General features: G+C 41.2%; 1 protein-coding gene across 7 annotated transcripts in view; it reads left to right on the plus strand.

The window, feature by feature from the left end:
* ATP8A2 (ATPase phospholipid transporting 8A2) overlaps window positions 1–17,510 on the plus strand; it is a 624,797-nt gene that overhangs the window by 372,628 nt on the left and 234,659 nt on the right. For all 7 annotated transcript variants that reach the window (XM_019651455.1, XM_019651453.1, XM_019651451.1 and 4 more), the window contains 2 exons: window positions 6,471–6,654; window positions 10,672–10,782. In XM_019651455.1, coding sequence (XP_019507000.1) covers window positions 6,471–6,654; window positions 10,672–10,782 — 295 coding nt within the window. The remainder of the gene's footprint in view (window positions 1–6,470; window positions 6,655–10,671; window positions 10,783–17,510) is intronic.

Raw genomic sequence — 17,510 nt, forward strand, 5'->3', positions numbered from 1 at the left:
CTGTTGTTCAGCATCTTAGCTGTGGAGGGCAGTGTCACTGGCCCTCATATGTGGGATCTGAACCGGGGCCCTCTGGCATCCCAAGCAAGTTCTTAACCATCGTGCCACTCGGCCGGCCCCTTAACTATTTTCTACGAATGATAAATTTAGATGTCATTGAGGTGTCCAGTCATTTTTGTGTTGCTATTGTTCTCTCCACCTATGTATGAGTGAAGTAGTCTTTCACAATTACACATCAATAGCATGTTTGTATGTCTGCTGTTTATATGGAAGTTAATGTATTTTTATTTAAGTGGAACTGTATTTTCTATTATTTATAGTTATGCTTAGAGATGTAATTAGTCTAAGAATCATGATTTTGGTAGTTAGTCACCATTTAGCAAACGTCCACTGTATAAATCCTTGCATTAGCATTTAGGGAAGGGTAGAGAAAGGGGAGATGGCAGAGGAATGCAAGGTGAAGGTTAGAGAGACAAACATATCCTACATAATGGATACAGTCAATCACACTGAATAAGGAGAGTTTATAGAAATAAATATAACTATTAAATAATTTCATGGTCAATTCTTGGAATGCTGGTAATCCATGTTGTCCCCCATGTGGCCTGTCACCTGTCTGCTCTTTTATGTGGCCACTGATGAGAGGCGGGAAAGAATAGTAACTGTAGTCACGTGGCATTTGGTAGGAAACCCATCTTTTACCAATCAAGTGTGGTCTTGAAATTTTTAAGGGTTGAGAGAAATCCTTGAAGGAGAGTCTCCACAACACCTTAATCTTTAGAGGAAATGCTGAAGCAACCAAAGCTAGGAACGCTAATTCCTGAAAATGTGTGCATGTTGCCTCAACCCCGTATTCTCATGAATTGTACTTTCTCTATAAGCACCTCATTCTGCTTTTTAGAGTGAGTTCTACTCTAGCCTCCACCCGTATGAGGCTGCCTCTTGGATAGGCCCTGAATTCCTTGGAATAAAACTTGAGCTGCTTCTCTAGTTGTTTCATCTTTCTGAGGCACCATCTTGGATGGCTTCCTCATGTATAATATGGCTCCTCTGTATGTGTAAGTTTTTGAGCCTGCTTTCCAACCATTGAGTGATTGAGTTTCAGTTTCACTTCTTTGTGCCTACGTGTAAAGCTAGTCTCAGCTACCTACTGGGTTCACCTAGACATACTCTCCTGCCTCCTGCCTTCCCTCTCCCCTGCAGCCTCACATCTGCCACCATGTTCTAGGGCCCATCCCAAGCTACCAAAATTATCTGCTTTTGGAGCTTGAGGCTACAGTGAGATGTACCAAAAACTGAGACATGTGTTTACTTTGAAAGACTGACACATTTTGGGTCAGAGCACAGATGTAGGACGTTCCTGGAGGGGATAACTGTCCAAAGGCCTGGACAAGTGGCCCTGTGTCAATGCACTAAATGCACCTAAAGAAAGCACGGGGGTCAGAACGGTGTTGGTCAGTGAAGGACGTACTCATTAAACAGATACGCAGGGTAGCTTAATTGTTTTAGAGTTTAGTCTCATTTAGGTGTTTGTATATCTACAAACTCTACATGAGTTTTTCTTTAAGGTGCTGCGATTTTTCAAACATTTAGGATCACTGACTGACATAAGGAGAGAACATCTCTTTCACATGGATATTATCTTTCAGTTAATGGGAAGACGGAAACTTTCACAAATGAAATCATATATATTGGTTCTTGCCTCGTTCAAAAAACTCATGAAGTCCTGTATGCCTTATTTTGGTTTGTATTTTCCCCTCTCACCCTCTTACATGAGACACTCAGATTGGAAGACTATCTTCAATGAAATTGCAACCTCAACTTGAAATTATTAATTTGGGTTTGAAAGCAAAGAAGGACCTCCATATGCAAAGATTGAAGGAAAGGGACGAGGTGCAGTGTTTCTGCTAATTGCTTGTTAAATCTCACTCTGTGAATATTTTGCATGTGTCCTGTGTATGGAAATGTAAGCTTCGTTGATGAAAACATTTGAATAAGACAGAACTTGTGATGTTGTCCAGGCCAGTGCTGGCTACTTCAGTGTGGTCCATAGATAAGTAGCCCGACATCGCCCGGCAGCTTGTCAGAAGTACATTCCTGGGGCCCACCCCGGACTTCCTGACTCAGAATCTGTATTTTGACAAGCTCTCTAGAGGAGTCTGATGCTTACTTAAAATTTGAGACTCTGCAATCTCGGCCAGTGACCTTCAAATTTCTCTCTTTTTTTAAGTCATAAGGACTATCTATTTGGAACAAAGAAGTTTGGAAGCCCAACTCCTGAAAGTATTTGGTGAATCTGGTTAATTAGTAAGTATTATGGCCTTGGTTGAAATCCTCCTGGGTGCTCCCAGGAGGAGTTCCTTTAATTCCCTGGGCTCTGCTGAACTCAGTTTATAAATCAGTAATGGAGGCCAGTGTCTCTTAGACAAATGGGACAGCTGAGCTCTGAGAAGGAAAGGGGCATGTTTAAATTTGTTCAGATACAGTAATGCATGACCATTAAGCCTATAAAAGCAGGTACCAATGGTCATAGTTAAGTGTTATGCTTGAAATACTTTTGAAAGTGAGTTTTGAAATTTCAGGAACACATAGTCCATAAGTGAGATACTCCAGGATACTAAATTTGGGTTTTAAAGTCTCACAAGGAAAACTTATTTTTTATTTTAGAATCTATTGTGTCAGCCAAAAGAAAAGTGGGTAGAATACCTCTCTGGTTATTGAAGATCTTTGAATTTATATTTCTATTCATAATGCACCAAAATATGGTGTAGAAGTGTCCTGAGCACCTCGCTTGGCTTAGATGTGGTCTGGAATTCTTATTTTACCAGTTGAATGCTGGGAATACTTATTAAGTGTGGTATGTGATTCCAGGTCACAAATTAAGATTAAAAAAGAGCTGGTTTGTGCTTCTTGGTAACTTAGCGTAATACTAAAATACTATGTATGGCTAAAGTGTAATGGTGCCTTTTCAGTTCTGTGGAAATTAGCTGTTTTACACCTATTGTGAACCCCTAGTGTGTGCTCGAATTATGTTTTCTCAAGGCATTACAGTTGAGGGCATAATAAATCCTTGATGAGAATTTCATGCTTCTGAAACACAGGGCTATGACTTGGTTTATCTACCCAGCCAAGTTTTCTCTTTATTTTTGCTTTTTGGGAAAAGGCAGCTGTTGGACTTTCATAGATTTGACTTTAAGCCATCAGAATCATGACCTGACTCAACTTACTTGAAATGCAAATCCCAGCATGGCAAACGTAGCTCCTTGTCTCGTGTTGGTTGGCTTATTGCTAAACCCCTGGACATAAAAGCAGAAACTTTAACCTTAAAGAAAACCTTGGATTTGTTTAGCAACTTCTCTATTCCTCCACTACAACCCTTCCAAATGCTCACAGCACCGTGTTCATATGGCTGAGCATCCTGCTCCTGGGCTCCCCTTCTCTCTAGACCACTTCAGTTTGCTGTTAAGAGACCAAGTTGCTTGATTACTTGGGGGGCATCTAGAATCTCAAGGCTGGCCCAGTGTAGTGTCAAGGCTGTGTAGTGTCTATTCCGTGCTGTCTTGGGATATCTTCGTGGATGCACAAGAAGAGTTGGAGGTTAAATGATGGCACCATTAGATAAGGTTCCACTTCCATGGGTAAATAATTGTACTGGAAGAGTGAATCACGTAATCATGGAGAGGAGTGATTAAAGCACTGGTTCCCAAGTTCTCTGGGTTCACAGTGCCTCAGTGTCTCAATAAGTCCTTTGTAAAGCCCTTGGGCCAAAAGAAAAAACTGAACAGTTTCTAACTATTAAGTAGGTAAGATCAAGCAATTTAAGGAGTATTTATGTCCAGACAACTTAGCAGACATTTGAAAAAAAATGCACATAAATGAAAGAAATAATATTTATTTTCATCTTTAAATAATCATAATCACTTACCAATGGCATGGTATGGTGTACCTGCTGAGCACTGTATGACTTCTTAAACCTTGGAGTAAGAGTGGATATTACCTCCCTCATTTCCTGTTCTCCACTGATTTTTTTCACAGTGTATTTGCTTTATATCACAGCAGCCATGAAAACTCAGCTTCACAAAGATATGTCATGCAAAGGAAGATAGCATGATCTAATGTAGAAACTATGAGCTACGTTGAGCTAGTATTTTGTATCACTACCTGAAAGATGGTGCTGCATTTCCCTTGAAAATGTATAATTTCCCATGATAGCACCCCAAAGTACCCACATACACACAGTCTGAGAATCATGGGTCAGATGGCATGCAATTCTCAGATGTGTCCATTTTTTCTCCCAACAATTGAGGTTTTGCAGACGGGTAGGAAATAACATTTGTTTCACAGTTGATAGTAAGCAGGATGGTTTCACATAAATACATCACAGCAATCTCATTTTCCACATTTCATTGATGAAAAAAACAAGAACTAATAAAATTATTCTCATATAGTTCATATGGGGCACAGAAAAAGCCATGCTCAATTATTTAACTTTGACTCCCAGGTCATCTTCTCCATATAATATTTGATCTCTGCTTCTACTGAGTTGAAAAAATAAAATGAGAAGTCACATTTGTGTGCAAATTAGAACGGTGAGCTGTGTCTGCCAATCAGAAATTTAATGAGAGAGAGGAATGGAAAGATCAGCCCTTGGCTGCATGTGTCAATGCTTGAACATGGAGGGAATAGATACAGCTTATATCCCTGTGTATTAAAATTGCTGATGTTTAGCTAATGGGAGGCTCAATAATAAACGATAGGAAAGCTTCCAGTAATTTCACTTTAGGCTACATTAATGTCAGTCTAGCGTCAGCTACTAGGGAGGTGGTGAGCCTGTTCTCGTCTGCCCTCAGCTATCTAGAATATCATACTTGGGAGCTATTTTTAAGCTCTGAAGCATGGCCATTAAATATGGTTGAAGGACCTGAGACCATTTAGCCAACAGAAACTGAGATTTGGGAGGAAAGGTGTGATAGGGGTGTCTTTACATTTCCACCTTCCTAATATTTGAAAGAAAAGTTATATTTGTTCTAGTCTAATGCAGAGGACAGAATTAGTACTTTTAACTGTGCTTACCAACAATAAAAAGGTAATAATAATAATTTTTCGTGGTTGCAACTACCCCAAGAGGCTGAAAAGTCCCATCATTGAAAATCCCTGTAAAAATGATGAAAGAGATATCAGATCACACAACATGGTGTCTAAAGCCTTTTCAGCACTTAGATTCTGTTTTTCTAACTTGCTGATTTTTATTTCTTTGTAACTGAGCAATGGCTTTCAGAGTACCTTAGCTTTAGATTCAGCTTGCTGTCTCACCAAACACATTTTCCTTCCAGAGTTGGTAAAATGTAAGTTGTCCCTTGGAAACAGGCATTTTTGTGGGTTGGAGGCCCTTTGAGAGCTCATAGTTCTACTGGGAAAGTTTTTGAGTGTCGATCCTAGCTTACAAGTCTGGTCTCTGTGTGGCTGTGGCCAGTATACCTCTGAGAACCCAGAAAGGTCTTTTACTCTGTGTGTGTGTGTGTGTGTGTGTGTGTGTGTGTGTGTGTGTGTGCTGTTGTTGTTGTGATTCAGGACTTTACCTGTAAATTTCCCAAATGAAATAGCTTACCAATTCAGAATTTAAAGTAAAAATAAGTCAGTCCTGAGGTACCCATCATTCTATCCTGTTGTCATATTATCTGGTCTTATACTTCACTACAATTAATGTTGCTGTGCTTCACACACCATAGGTTTACATTGGGTCTTCTTCCCAGACAGCTGGAGGGCTTATGAACAGTAGCCCACCTTTTCTGATTCCTTGGGGACACAACCTCTCTCAGGCAGAGGCTGCTCTAGTCTTCCCCTTTGGGCTGTGCTACTTCACAGTTTAGCCTTAGCAGACCTTCTACCCCTGTAGATCCCCTTCTTAAATCCTCTGCCTTGGCTGCCCTTCAAATGCCGTCTCCATCTCTGGGGTGGACTTGGAGAAGCCTTCCTTCTTTCCTCTTACTCTAGTCCTCTTCCTGCATTTCTCAAGCTCTGCCAACGTTCCTTTCCCTCTTGTGAAAGCAGATTTTATGGAAAATTCTCTTGCCAGCCCTAGGTTGTGTGTGGTGTACAGCAAAGCAGAAATGGTTTACTGGGGAAAACATTTCCTAAGGCCTCCATAACCAGCTTAAGTGCCTGTATCTTTCAGGAGGGCACATGTGCCCCTGGGGCGTTTGCACGTATGGCTCCCACTGAGAGAGTGATTACAAATGGGCTGTGTTTGAAGTTAGTTTTGAGTTGTGTATTTCATCTGTGCAGTTGGCAAATACTTGAAAGCCACAAGCTACTGTTTTCTGAAAGCTTCTTTGCACACAAACATAAAACGTATGTATTGAATTTGGAAATTGTCCAATAACTGCCCTTTTAATGCAGCTAAATGTAGTTTACAGCTGTTTCCTCTGGAAAGACGCATGTAGTCGTCATTTCTCTTTCTTCTCTTACAGGGTGTCTCCTCTGCAGAAGTCAGAGATAGTGGATGTGGTCAAGAAGCGGGTAAAGGCCATCACCCTCGCCATCGGGGACGGTGCCAATGACGTCGGGATGATCCAGACAGCCCACGTGGGCGTGGGAATCAGTGGGAACGAGGGCATGCAGGCAACCAACAACTCAGATTATGCCATCGCACAGGTCAGACTTGTGATTGAACAGCTGTCTCATCCTGTTGACAGAGGTGTATTATAGCTGGGCATGAAGGTCCGGTTGGTGTTTGAGTTCCACTCTGAGAACTCCGGTACCCGCTTTGAGGTTGCTATCTAGGTGAACCACCAGTGTACTTGACTTTCTCTGTAGTCTTGATCTTGTGCTATTTGTAGGCCCTGTCCTGACCATTGGGTTTGATTTGGCCAGCTGTGGGGTTGGCCAAGCTTTCTGTCATCCAGGCAGGTATCATTCCTGACAAATAGTTCCCTGGTCGTGCTAGTAATGATCTCTTACCTTCAGCTCCCTCATCTGTTGTGTGTGCTTGTCCTTGTGCCACCCTGCGCCAAACAGCGGCTGTGCTCATAACATCCACTCTCTACAATTCCCATCATGGGGTCTCGTCTCTTTCAGAGGTGCTAGAACATTTTCTCATCAGGCATTTAAGGTTGGGGGAAAAAAAGGGGTTTACAGCTGTCACGTGCTTTGTAGCTGTGACTAGGGCATTGCCCAGGACCATGGCTGTTACGGGAACTGCTGAGAGCGTGAGTGGGGTTTGGGCCACAATTGCCCTGTGGTTAGTAGCAAGCATCCTCCTGCACTTAGGCTAAGCTCATCCCATTCCTCTCTGGAGGGAACATTACATGCAGAGGCATTCGATGCACTGTAGTTGCTATACACATGGCCCGAGGGTGAAAGAAATGTCTACTTCTTAATGATAATCTAAAAATGAAGAGTCAGCCAACCTCCTGACCCCTAGGGTACATCTCTAGACCATTTGGCCTGCTTGGTCACACAGAAAATCTAGACTTGACTGAACGTAGAACGTTTCCCCTGTTTCCCGGTTGCAGTATGCTGTGATTAAATGCTACTTGTTGGCCGGTTAGCTAGAGTCCCCTCGTGTTTCTCCAGTGCTTAATCTCTTGAAGAATATGTTAACCTTAATCACACGAATGCAAGTAATAACAGCTTTTTCCCTCTTCAAGCTGAAAGCAAAGGCTGCGCATAAAAGGGGAAAGAGCTTCCAGCCACCCCAGGGCTGCAGGCTGGTCCCCTGCAGCTTTGGGGCTCCACCTCCCCGAAGGAGGGCTCTGCATTAGATCACCTCTCAGATTCCCTCCCAGCTCATGGTTCTGCAAACCCAGAGAGGAATTACAAAGTCCTCATGGCTCTGAAAAGTACATGAAATCAATCTTGTGCCTTTGTTGATTTCAAATAAATCCTCAAGCTAATTCCTCCAAGTAGATAGAAGGAATTCTGATTTTACAGGTGGGAAAACTGAGGCTCCTCCACATTTGGTGACTTGCCTCCAGTCCGAGCATCCAGGGTCAGAGAACGCCAGACCCTCATGTGACCTTGGGGACCAGCCCCACACACCTGCCCATTTGCTTTCCTGAGTCAACTACTCCAAGGCCTGGGGGACTCACGCTTCCTGTAGTCTGTCAGCAACTGTAGATGTTATACACCCCAGCATTATTAAATACTTGAGTTATAGCATCATATGGCTGGAAGGGATCTTTAGAGGTTTCCTAGGAGTTCCAGGCAAATATTTGTCTGTCTTTTTCTTGAAAATGTCTGGGGAAGGGCGATTCCATGACCTGCTCTATTGAAACTGCATACTAATAGGACGTGGGACCTGGAGCAATTGCTCTCTTCGCATTAAAAGCATCAAAGAAAGGTAGCGAGGGGAGCAGGGGTTTATAATTCTATTTAGGGATTTCATGCCCCCCCCCCAGCATAACAGTCACTCTGCCAAGGGAACTGACGAGTGCCCCCCACCCTCCTTGTGTGGGTCTTCATTTCTCTTGTCCACAGTCCTGTTCATGATTAGGCAGAGGTCCTGTTATGTTAGGGCAGGGTTCCTCCTTACCTCACAGCCCCTCCGCCCAGCAGTATGCCTCCTCTATAATTACTAAGTAGGGAATGCCACAATTTGATGAATGCCAGCTTGTCTTTATCTGTTCGTTTTAATGTGGATGAATATATTTTTGATTGGGTCTTTTGAGAAAGTGCCCTGTAGAGTTATATACAGAAGAAGAACATTTGAAGACTCATCCTTGGAAAAATGATGAAGTCCACAACGTTCTGGTTCTCTTTCCTTCCTGCCTGCCTGTGCTTTTTCCCATAAGGGCAGCCCGCCCCCCCCCGCCCCCCCGGGACTGACAGCCGTCCTCTGATTGGCTGCCTTGCCCCTGATTGGCAGGCGTCTGCGCTGGCGCCTGGAGCCCTCGGCTGTGTCTTCCCCTCAGGAGAAAATCATTCCTGCCCCCTACCTTCTCAACGTTTTCTGAATGACCTCATGAAAACAGCATTTTGATTTAGGTTTTTTTTTTTCTTTTTCTTTTTTTCTGAAAACAAATCATTGTAGCGCTAAAGCTGAGGCCTTCTGGATGATTCCAGCAGATGTTCTCCGTGCCCATTGAAGTTTACCATCAGGGGGTCCAGGTCGAAGACAAACTTCCTTTTTATTTGTTTGGCCAGTTATTTTATGATTCCCCATTCCCCTTTGGATTCCTTAATAACCCTTTATGGGCAGTTTTACTTCGCCATGTGCACCTACTCCTGCCATTCTGAAGTCGTCTTTTAGCTTTCGGAGTGTGTAGGTGAGGGCCTCACCCTGAGCTTGTAGAAGAACTCCTTGAAAGGAGCTGTTATACCAGAGTGGGTCCCCTTCTTTAGTGCTAATGATAATCATTATGTGGCACCCTCTTGAAAATAATGTTTTTTTAAAAAATGTTGTTTTCCATCAGTCTTTCCTATAGTTAGTTAAATTTAATTTCAAAAGTTAAATTAATAGGAAGTTTACAATAACAGAAGAATTTCTAATGTTTGTGGACGTTCTCAGTGCGGCCTGATTATGTCTCTGAGGACAGCACTGGGGTTTGAGCTCGAAGACTGCCCTGTGACTTAGAACAGGGAATTAAGGTTCCAGTACAGGGCAACCAACGGGGGAAATTCAAAGTGTTGTGAGGCTCACTGAATGTACAGAAACTGTGAATTTAAGCAGACATGTTCCTAACTGTGCAGTCACTCCAGAGTACAAAACTGAAAACACTCATTTCCCTCCCTCCAGCTCAGTTTTCACACTCTTTGGGGACCTTCATGAAATAGGACACAGGAGAGCAGGCCAGGCTAAGGGGACACTGAGGACACATGATTCGGGTGGTGCCCCAAGGCCCCCTGCTCCAAAGGGGATTCAAATTATTTATTGGAACATTAGGGTATTGCTGAATATTTTAAAGTGTAAGAGCCATTACGTTACTCTCACTTAGTCTGTTAGCTGCTAGTTGGTTTTTTGGTATTCCTGACTGCATAGCACTCTAGCAAGAGGTACCCTGTGCTATGGAGGCAGAAAAGCAGAACAAAATGGGTATAGAAACAGAGGGTGCATGCGTCTCCGTGTGTTTGTGTGTGTGTCCGAGTGTGACTGTGTTTGTATGTTTGTGTGGGTCTGTGTGTGTAGCCGTATGTCTCTGTGTGTCTGTAATTGTTTAACCTGCAAGCTGACAGTGGAAATAGGTAATATATATATATATCTATATAGATATATATATATCTATCTATCTATATATATATATATATATCCCCTTTTTCAAAAGAATACTGATGCTTGAGTGACTCTGTCCCTTGCTCCCACTGTCACCATAAACTCTGTGATTGAATAGAAGTATCTGATTCATACTGTAATTTAATTCCAATTCAGGTGATCACCTTCTTTTAATAATTAAGACCTTTAAAAAGCATTTGCATGAATAGAATTTCATGAGAGTAACAATTAGAAGTCCAGCCACATGTTGGGGGAAATGATGATTATCTTGCTCAGAGAGATGTTAGCTATTCTCACTAGGCCTGCAAGCTCCGTCTTTAGTTTTCTAAAGTGAGTGAATTTCTGAGGTTACCAGCAGAATCTGATTTTCTGTTGCCTTACCTGTCCCTTCCTCCAAAAGACGTTTTGTGACTTTGACTGCTACACAATCCACTCCTCTGAACTGTGTTTTCCTTTTTCAGTTTTCCTACTTAGAGAAGCTCCTGTTGGTCCATGGTGCCTGGAGTTACAACCGGGTGACCAAGTGCATCTTGTACTGCTTCTACAAGAATGTGGTTCTCTACATTATCGAGGTAAGCCAGTGACTTCTCCCTTGAAGAGGGAGGCCTTTTGCAGAGGGTGTCTTTGGTATTTCAAGTCATTGCAAAGAAGGATTTTTGTTAATGTCCAATTAAAGAAAAGGTGCTGTTATGACTTATGGAGACCTGTGACACACCTAACCTTTGAATCTGGGGATGCTTTCCAGATCTAGGTCCTTGTGTTAAATAACCAAAGCCTGGCATCAGGCAGTTCTTCTCTCCACTACCATGCCATCCCGCTCTGTTCCTGATGGATGGACGAAGGCCGTCTCCATTCCATTGTTCCTCTTAGCCTGATTAGATGTTGCTGTCACTCACACCCTCCTCCCAGGGTGGTCAGAGTCTGGGCAGCCAGTGTTCACACTTTTCTTGGTGGGCACTGAGACATCCCTAGGCAACCCAGTCAGTTTTTTTTTACTAGAATGAAAGGGTCGGATTTCTCATGGAATCTGCAAGTTTCCTGAGCACTGACGCGTTGCTTCTGGGCTATCTGGATGCAATGGGGAAGGTGTGGATGTGAGTGGGGAGTAAACCAATAAGGTAATTAAAAAGATCTCAAGGTAACTCACTGAGTTGTCTGACTGTTTTTCAAAATGCTGGTTCAGTTATAACTAATATCAATGTGCTTGCTAGAGGGACTAGTGGGGAGAGAGCTGTGCCCAGGAAAATGTGGAAAAGGCATTTTTTGATGGCTGTCAGTAAGAATACCAGCTACCTTGTTCCTCCTTTAAGAATAGTTTGGCTATAAAGGTGTGGCTTTTGAGGCCATGATGACTAATAGTTTTCTAAATATGTTTAGAAATGTGGAACCAGGCAGTCCCCTCTATGGAGAAATAGGAAAGCAATGTTAATTGTATATGGTGTTGATAGCTCATTCTGTTATGGGTTATTTTGAGTCTGATTTCTCAACTCTTGACAGAAATAAAAACCAAGGCATAGATCAACTTTTTCTGATGTGGTCCCTTAAAACACTCAGCTCAGATCATTTAACAAGTGGTTTGCTAAAGTAACTGTGACTAACCATTTCTTTACCAAACTGTCTCCTCTTTCCTATTGGATATTCAGGTCAAACATATGTGTATGTTCATGACACTCACTCTGTAACTAAACTAACTAAAACAACTAACGAGTAATTTTCCTGAGTCATGCAGGTTGTTCACTGCACAAGGTTACCCAGCCAAAAGGTTGTAAATGGGGCCAAAATGTAGGGAAACCTGAAAAAAGAGATGCATTTTCCTACTTTGCACACGGCCAGCCTATTTGCCTTGGCTGCTCATCTTGTGCTATAATATTGAACTCAGCCCACTCCAAGTAAGAACTTTTAGATGTATGTGTCATGGATTTTGTACTTTCTGTCCTCTTCCTGTCTGCATTTTTACAATTCCCTTTTGACACTTAAAGATGTTTGTCCCCTCTTTCTGTGGCATTTTTTGCGTCTGTGATAGGAGTCACTCCTAAATGTCACTTGGGTTCATAGATAATTAGTGCTGTGGACCAAAGTTAAAGCAGTATTGGAATTCCTGTTCCCACGTGTCATCCCCAGCTTCACATGTGTTTTAAGCTCCTGTAGCTGTTGGCTTCACAAGGTTTCTTAATAACCTGGTTTTCCTCACAATCAGCAAGTTACAGATAGTCTAGACTTCTTATCAAGACATTCTGTATGAAGCTCCCAACCCTCTAACTTTCCAGAGCATCCTCTGGGGCCCTTTTCAATCATTTACACCTACTATCTTGCCTTTTAAAAAAAAAAACACAAAAAAAACTTTAAGTAGGCTGAAGATGAGAAGAGTACAATTTTAGTCTGTCTGAGAAATTCGATTTGGAATGAGGCCCTAAAAATGCCATGTGAATTCCTTAAATTAATGTTTCAGTTGGAGCTGGGTAACAGTTGCTAACTGGTCTTGTGTTAACAGCCTTTTAAAACATTCTTTACAAAATTCAAAATAAATAAATGAAATGTCTCCACCACTCTGTGCCGTTTTCTAGTTAGTATTGCTAGGAGATATTAATTTGAAAGCCAAGACAGCAAAGCCCTTGACTGAGCCCAGACAGTTAGAGCCGTGACTTGGACACTGTCTGCTGTTACCAATGGCCTCTGTGGCCCCAATGTGCACATCATATACAATTTTAAAAATAGGAAAGTCCTCCTCACATGCTATTTTAGTGTGTTTTGAATGAAAAGATCGAAGATTGTTGTAATTTGATTTGCTTATTTGCAATGAATAGTTTTGTGTTCTAAAGGTTTTGTAATTAATTAGTTAAGTGAAAATATTAAATATTTATTTCTCTTAAATGGTTTCTTGTAACTCCAGGAGAAACCCTTTGCAATAGCCAGCATGTTCTCATCTTGAGTGTCCTCTGATATACATAACTATCAGTCATTTTAAAAAAGCAGTCTAAAAGCAAGTTGGCAAATTAAAAAGATACACACATGAGCACGTACACACACACACACACACACACACACACACATATAGTATTAGCCATTATTATCAGGATCATTATATGATTTGAATTACCAATAAAGGTTGTGTAAAGTATGTGTCATGATGTAATACGATCTACTCACTTGGTATACTAACCAATAAACATTTTTCTGTCGAAGGAATGCATGGTTATTCTCTCATCACAATATGGAATACAGCTCAAGGTTCCCCTCACTTTCGTCCCCAACCCCCTTATGTATATTCTTTTCCGTATTTACAGAGATCTTTACATATACAGACAAATCAATATTTTTACAAAAAAATTTATCATACTTTGTAATACAATATGTTCTGCAATTCATGTTTCAATTAACAAAGTACTTTGAGCCCATTCTGGGTTATTACATACAGATCCATTGCATGGTATTTCACAATATAGTTTCCTACAATCTGTTTAACCATTCCTGCATTGATAAACATTCACATCATCTCCAGTTTTACCCACAAAATGCCTTGTGGAAAATTCGCTTTCCCCCTGAGCTGGCCATAAATATTCCACTAAAATGATACAGATCTAATCAGACCATTTTCACAGCACTGTGAACATAACACAATTTAAGTGTTACTATCTGTACCACGGATCCTTTGTTGCTGACCGATCTTACATAACGCTTGCAGGGTGTCCACATCAAGTTTATTCTGATGAAAGTAACCATGGGTTCGAGTGATTATAAAATAGAAACAAAATGGTGGAATCAGTAATTTCACAGTGGCCCCATTCACAGATAAAAGTAAAAATACATACAGCCTTTGCTCTCCCTTCCCTTTGCTACTGCCTTAATTAAATACTTTTTACCTGTGTTGAAAACTGCTAACTTCGCCCCCTCAGCCATCTATAAGGCAGTCAGGGTGATCTTTCTGGAACAGTGTCTGGAACATTAGGTGCTCAAAAATGTTGGCAATGAGAAAGTGAAGGAATGCCTCTATTTATCAACCTTTGCATGGGTTCCGATGTCTCCTGATAAAATCCCCGCTCCCTCTGTGCCCCTGCCCCTCGTGGTCTGGGTCCCAATTGTCACCAGCCCTATCTCCTATGACATCCCTCCTTATTTTGCCTTTAATCAGTGCTATTGAAGTGTAATGAATACACAGTAACATACACCATTTTAGGTGTACAGTTCTGTGAATTAAAACTAGATTTTGATCATGAAAAACTAACTGGCAATTTTCCATCTGCCTCCTATAGACTAATGACAATAGTGTCACAAAGAGTCCTGGAGGTGGACAGTGGTAATGGCAGCACAACAGTGTGAATGTATTTAATACCACTGAACTGGACACTTAAACATGGTTAAGATGGCCAACTTGATGTTATGTGTATTTTACCACAAAAAAAAACAATGCTAAATATTTTAAAAGAATGTCACAAGCTCTTTGCCATTCTAGTTACCTTGAGGGGAACAAAACTGTGTAGACAGATCATAGGTTTTGGGGAATTCATTGAAGGTTTGAAGAACAAACTTTGTATATCGTTTTGTTTTGTATTAAAGCCAATTAAATGCTAAGTTTTGTGGCTGTGAGCAGGTGGACCATATTTCTCAGAAGGTAAAATTCTGTTGTGAGCTAAACTGTACAGAACTTCTTAGCCTGGCCGAGCAGATGGAATTCCCATCAGCCAGCTAGAGGGGTGCATTCCTGGTGAGTCTGTGTTGGGCGGGGGGCAGGAAAAGGAATAAAATTAGCAAAGACAAGAAGATAGGGCTGGATGGGATAGATGAGTAGCCACTGAAGGGAATGTAAATAACCAGACATAGGTTTCGTCACTATTGGAAGCTATGAAAAGGAAGGGACTCCTTTTTCATTCTAGAATAGGCAAGTTACGTAGGCCTTTCAGAAACTGATTTCAGAAACTGTCAATTTGTAGGGCAGATGGTAAGCAGAGACCTTTCCTGTAATTTTGGAGCTCTAACCAGGGACATAAATCACGACCATTATGCAACTATTTCCCAATTTAATTTATAAGCAGGAAGGAGACACTGATTTTTAAAACTCTTTGATTTTGACAATGGGAGGAATTTACCTTAAACACAATAATTGGGAGTAGAGAGGTTAGGGAAGGACCTATAAATTTTTGAAGACCCGATGTGACCACTTGGTGGTACCGGTAATTCCTAAGAGAAGGGTCAATCAAATTCTTTAAAGTCCCTACACGATTTAACAAACTAGCAGTTGGTTATTCAAAATTTTTCAAATAGAGTACGTTTTCAAAGCATAGCAGCATCAACATTTTAAGCATTTATGAGGTGTGCATTTGTTCATGGACTTTCTGAACCCCTAGGAAAAGGTTATTCTGAGTGGTTAAAATTTTTAATGATAATAAAATTCAAATAGAAAAATAACAGGAAAATTACTTGAACTTAACCTATATTTCAAAAAACTATGGTATGGATGTCTTGTAAATGTTGGTATAACATAAAGAAGACATACCACATTATCTTTGAAATAGAAATGAAATTTTGAAATGGTGATGGTGATGAGCTGGTGGTTCCTAATACTGAGAACAACCATAACCTATATATGCAGATGTAAAAAAATGGGAATTTTATACCACTTAGTGTCTACTTATTTTGGCAACATATATAAGGAATTTTAATGTTTTCTTGGGGTCATTAAACCAGTATGGCTACAGGCCAGAAAATAGGATGCATATTTAACATGGATGGAGGTCTGGAAATATTGTCATTGAGTGGGGAATAAAGATTTAAACCATAGGAATTTTGAGGCCAAATGAAACATAACCAACAAAATCTAGTTGAAAGCACATTAAGACTTGTCGATATCTGACAAGCCTAAAACAATCAAACAAGCAAAACACCTGAACTCTAAAATACTATAGGACATGAGAAGAGACTTCCCAGCATTTTGTTTTGTGTGTCTTCAAACGAAAACAGTAAAATGAATTATGGTTCATGTATAAACTACCATTTTTACAGCAGAGTAGATTGAATTTATTTTTTCTGAAAACATATACATTTTTCTCTGTAGCTGTCTTACAACATTTCTTTTTCTGTTTGACCTCTGAGAGGTTTGGTTTTTCCCTCCAATTTCCAGGCCATCATTGTTTGAAAATAATTATATCTAAATTGCTTGTAGGCAGCTCTTCTTTCATTTACTGTCTGATGGACTTTATGTTTGGGGAGCCTAATTAAATATGCTAATGTGAATTTGGTCCACATATTCCAAACTGGTGTCTATTTCCCGATAGTAACCCAGACTGTATTGTAAATGGTGAAAGAAGGTACTGACTAGGGAAGATTGTGATTAAATGTTCGAATCAAAAGAGAATAGATGTTTTAAACCATGACCAAAATTTTATCCAGTAACTTTTCCCTTTTGGCTGTAATGCATGATTTAAATATGCCTCGAAAAGACATATTTCATTCTTGACATACAAGAAATTTCTTTATGTTAAAGACAAAATTCCTGATAGCTAGGCTTTCCTCCTCTGGCCTGCACATCTGCCTTGTCAGAGGTGACTTTGTTTCCTGATATAGATTCATTATTTGAGGGGCTAGACTTGCAGCCATGAGCTTACTGCTAGCATGTTAATAGGTAAAGGTAACTTGAAAAGCAAGTCAACGTATCGACCTTTTTTCTGAAGGCTGTGACTTCATCAAATCTGAAACCATCCATTTTCTATCAAAAGCTTTAATCAGGTGTTGACCACCTAGCCTGTGGCAGCAGAATGCTAAGACCAGGGGCCCTGAGACCTGCTCCTCATTGTTCCCCGTTTAATGGTGGGCGGTGGTGGTATGTGTGGCATGGGACATGCCTGATGGTTACACCTACAGGTCTGGTGCCACACCCATGCCAAGAACATCCCAGCTGGTAGAGTCCATGGTTACCAGGGTGCTTCCTATTTTGTGCTGAGAGCTGTTGAACAGTAATTACAATTTTAATATCTTGGAGGGAGGACTGTTTCGTGAATGACTTCCCAGTGGGCAATTTAAAAATGGGAGTTAACTAGAAATAGAAATATTCTGAATAGTACTGTCCTTGCTTCATGCATCCTCATTCTCCAAGCCAAGCTCTCTTGGGTTGGGGGACGGAGATGAACAAGACAGAGCCCTGGCTGTTGGAATCGAGAGTGTGTGTGTGTGTGTGTGTGTGTGTGTGTGTGTGTGTGTGTGTGTGTGTGTTTGGGGGTGGCAGTGCAGATACGAGCTCCACAATTACAACATTGCATGTCTAGTGTTGGCCTAGAGCAGCGGTTCTCAACCTGTGGGTCACGGTCCC

This window comes from Hipposideros armiger, unplaced genomic scaffold (assembly GCF_001890085.2).
Source record: "Hipposideros armiger isolate ML-2016 unplaced genomic scaffold, ASM189008v1 scaffold_160, whole genome shotgun sequence".
Taxonomy (NCBI): Eukaryota; Metazoa; Chordata; class Mammalia; order Chiroptera; family Hipposideridae; genus Hipposideros; species Hipposideros armiger.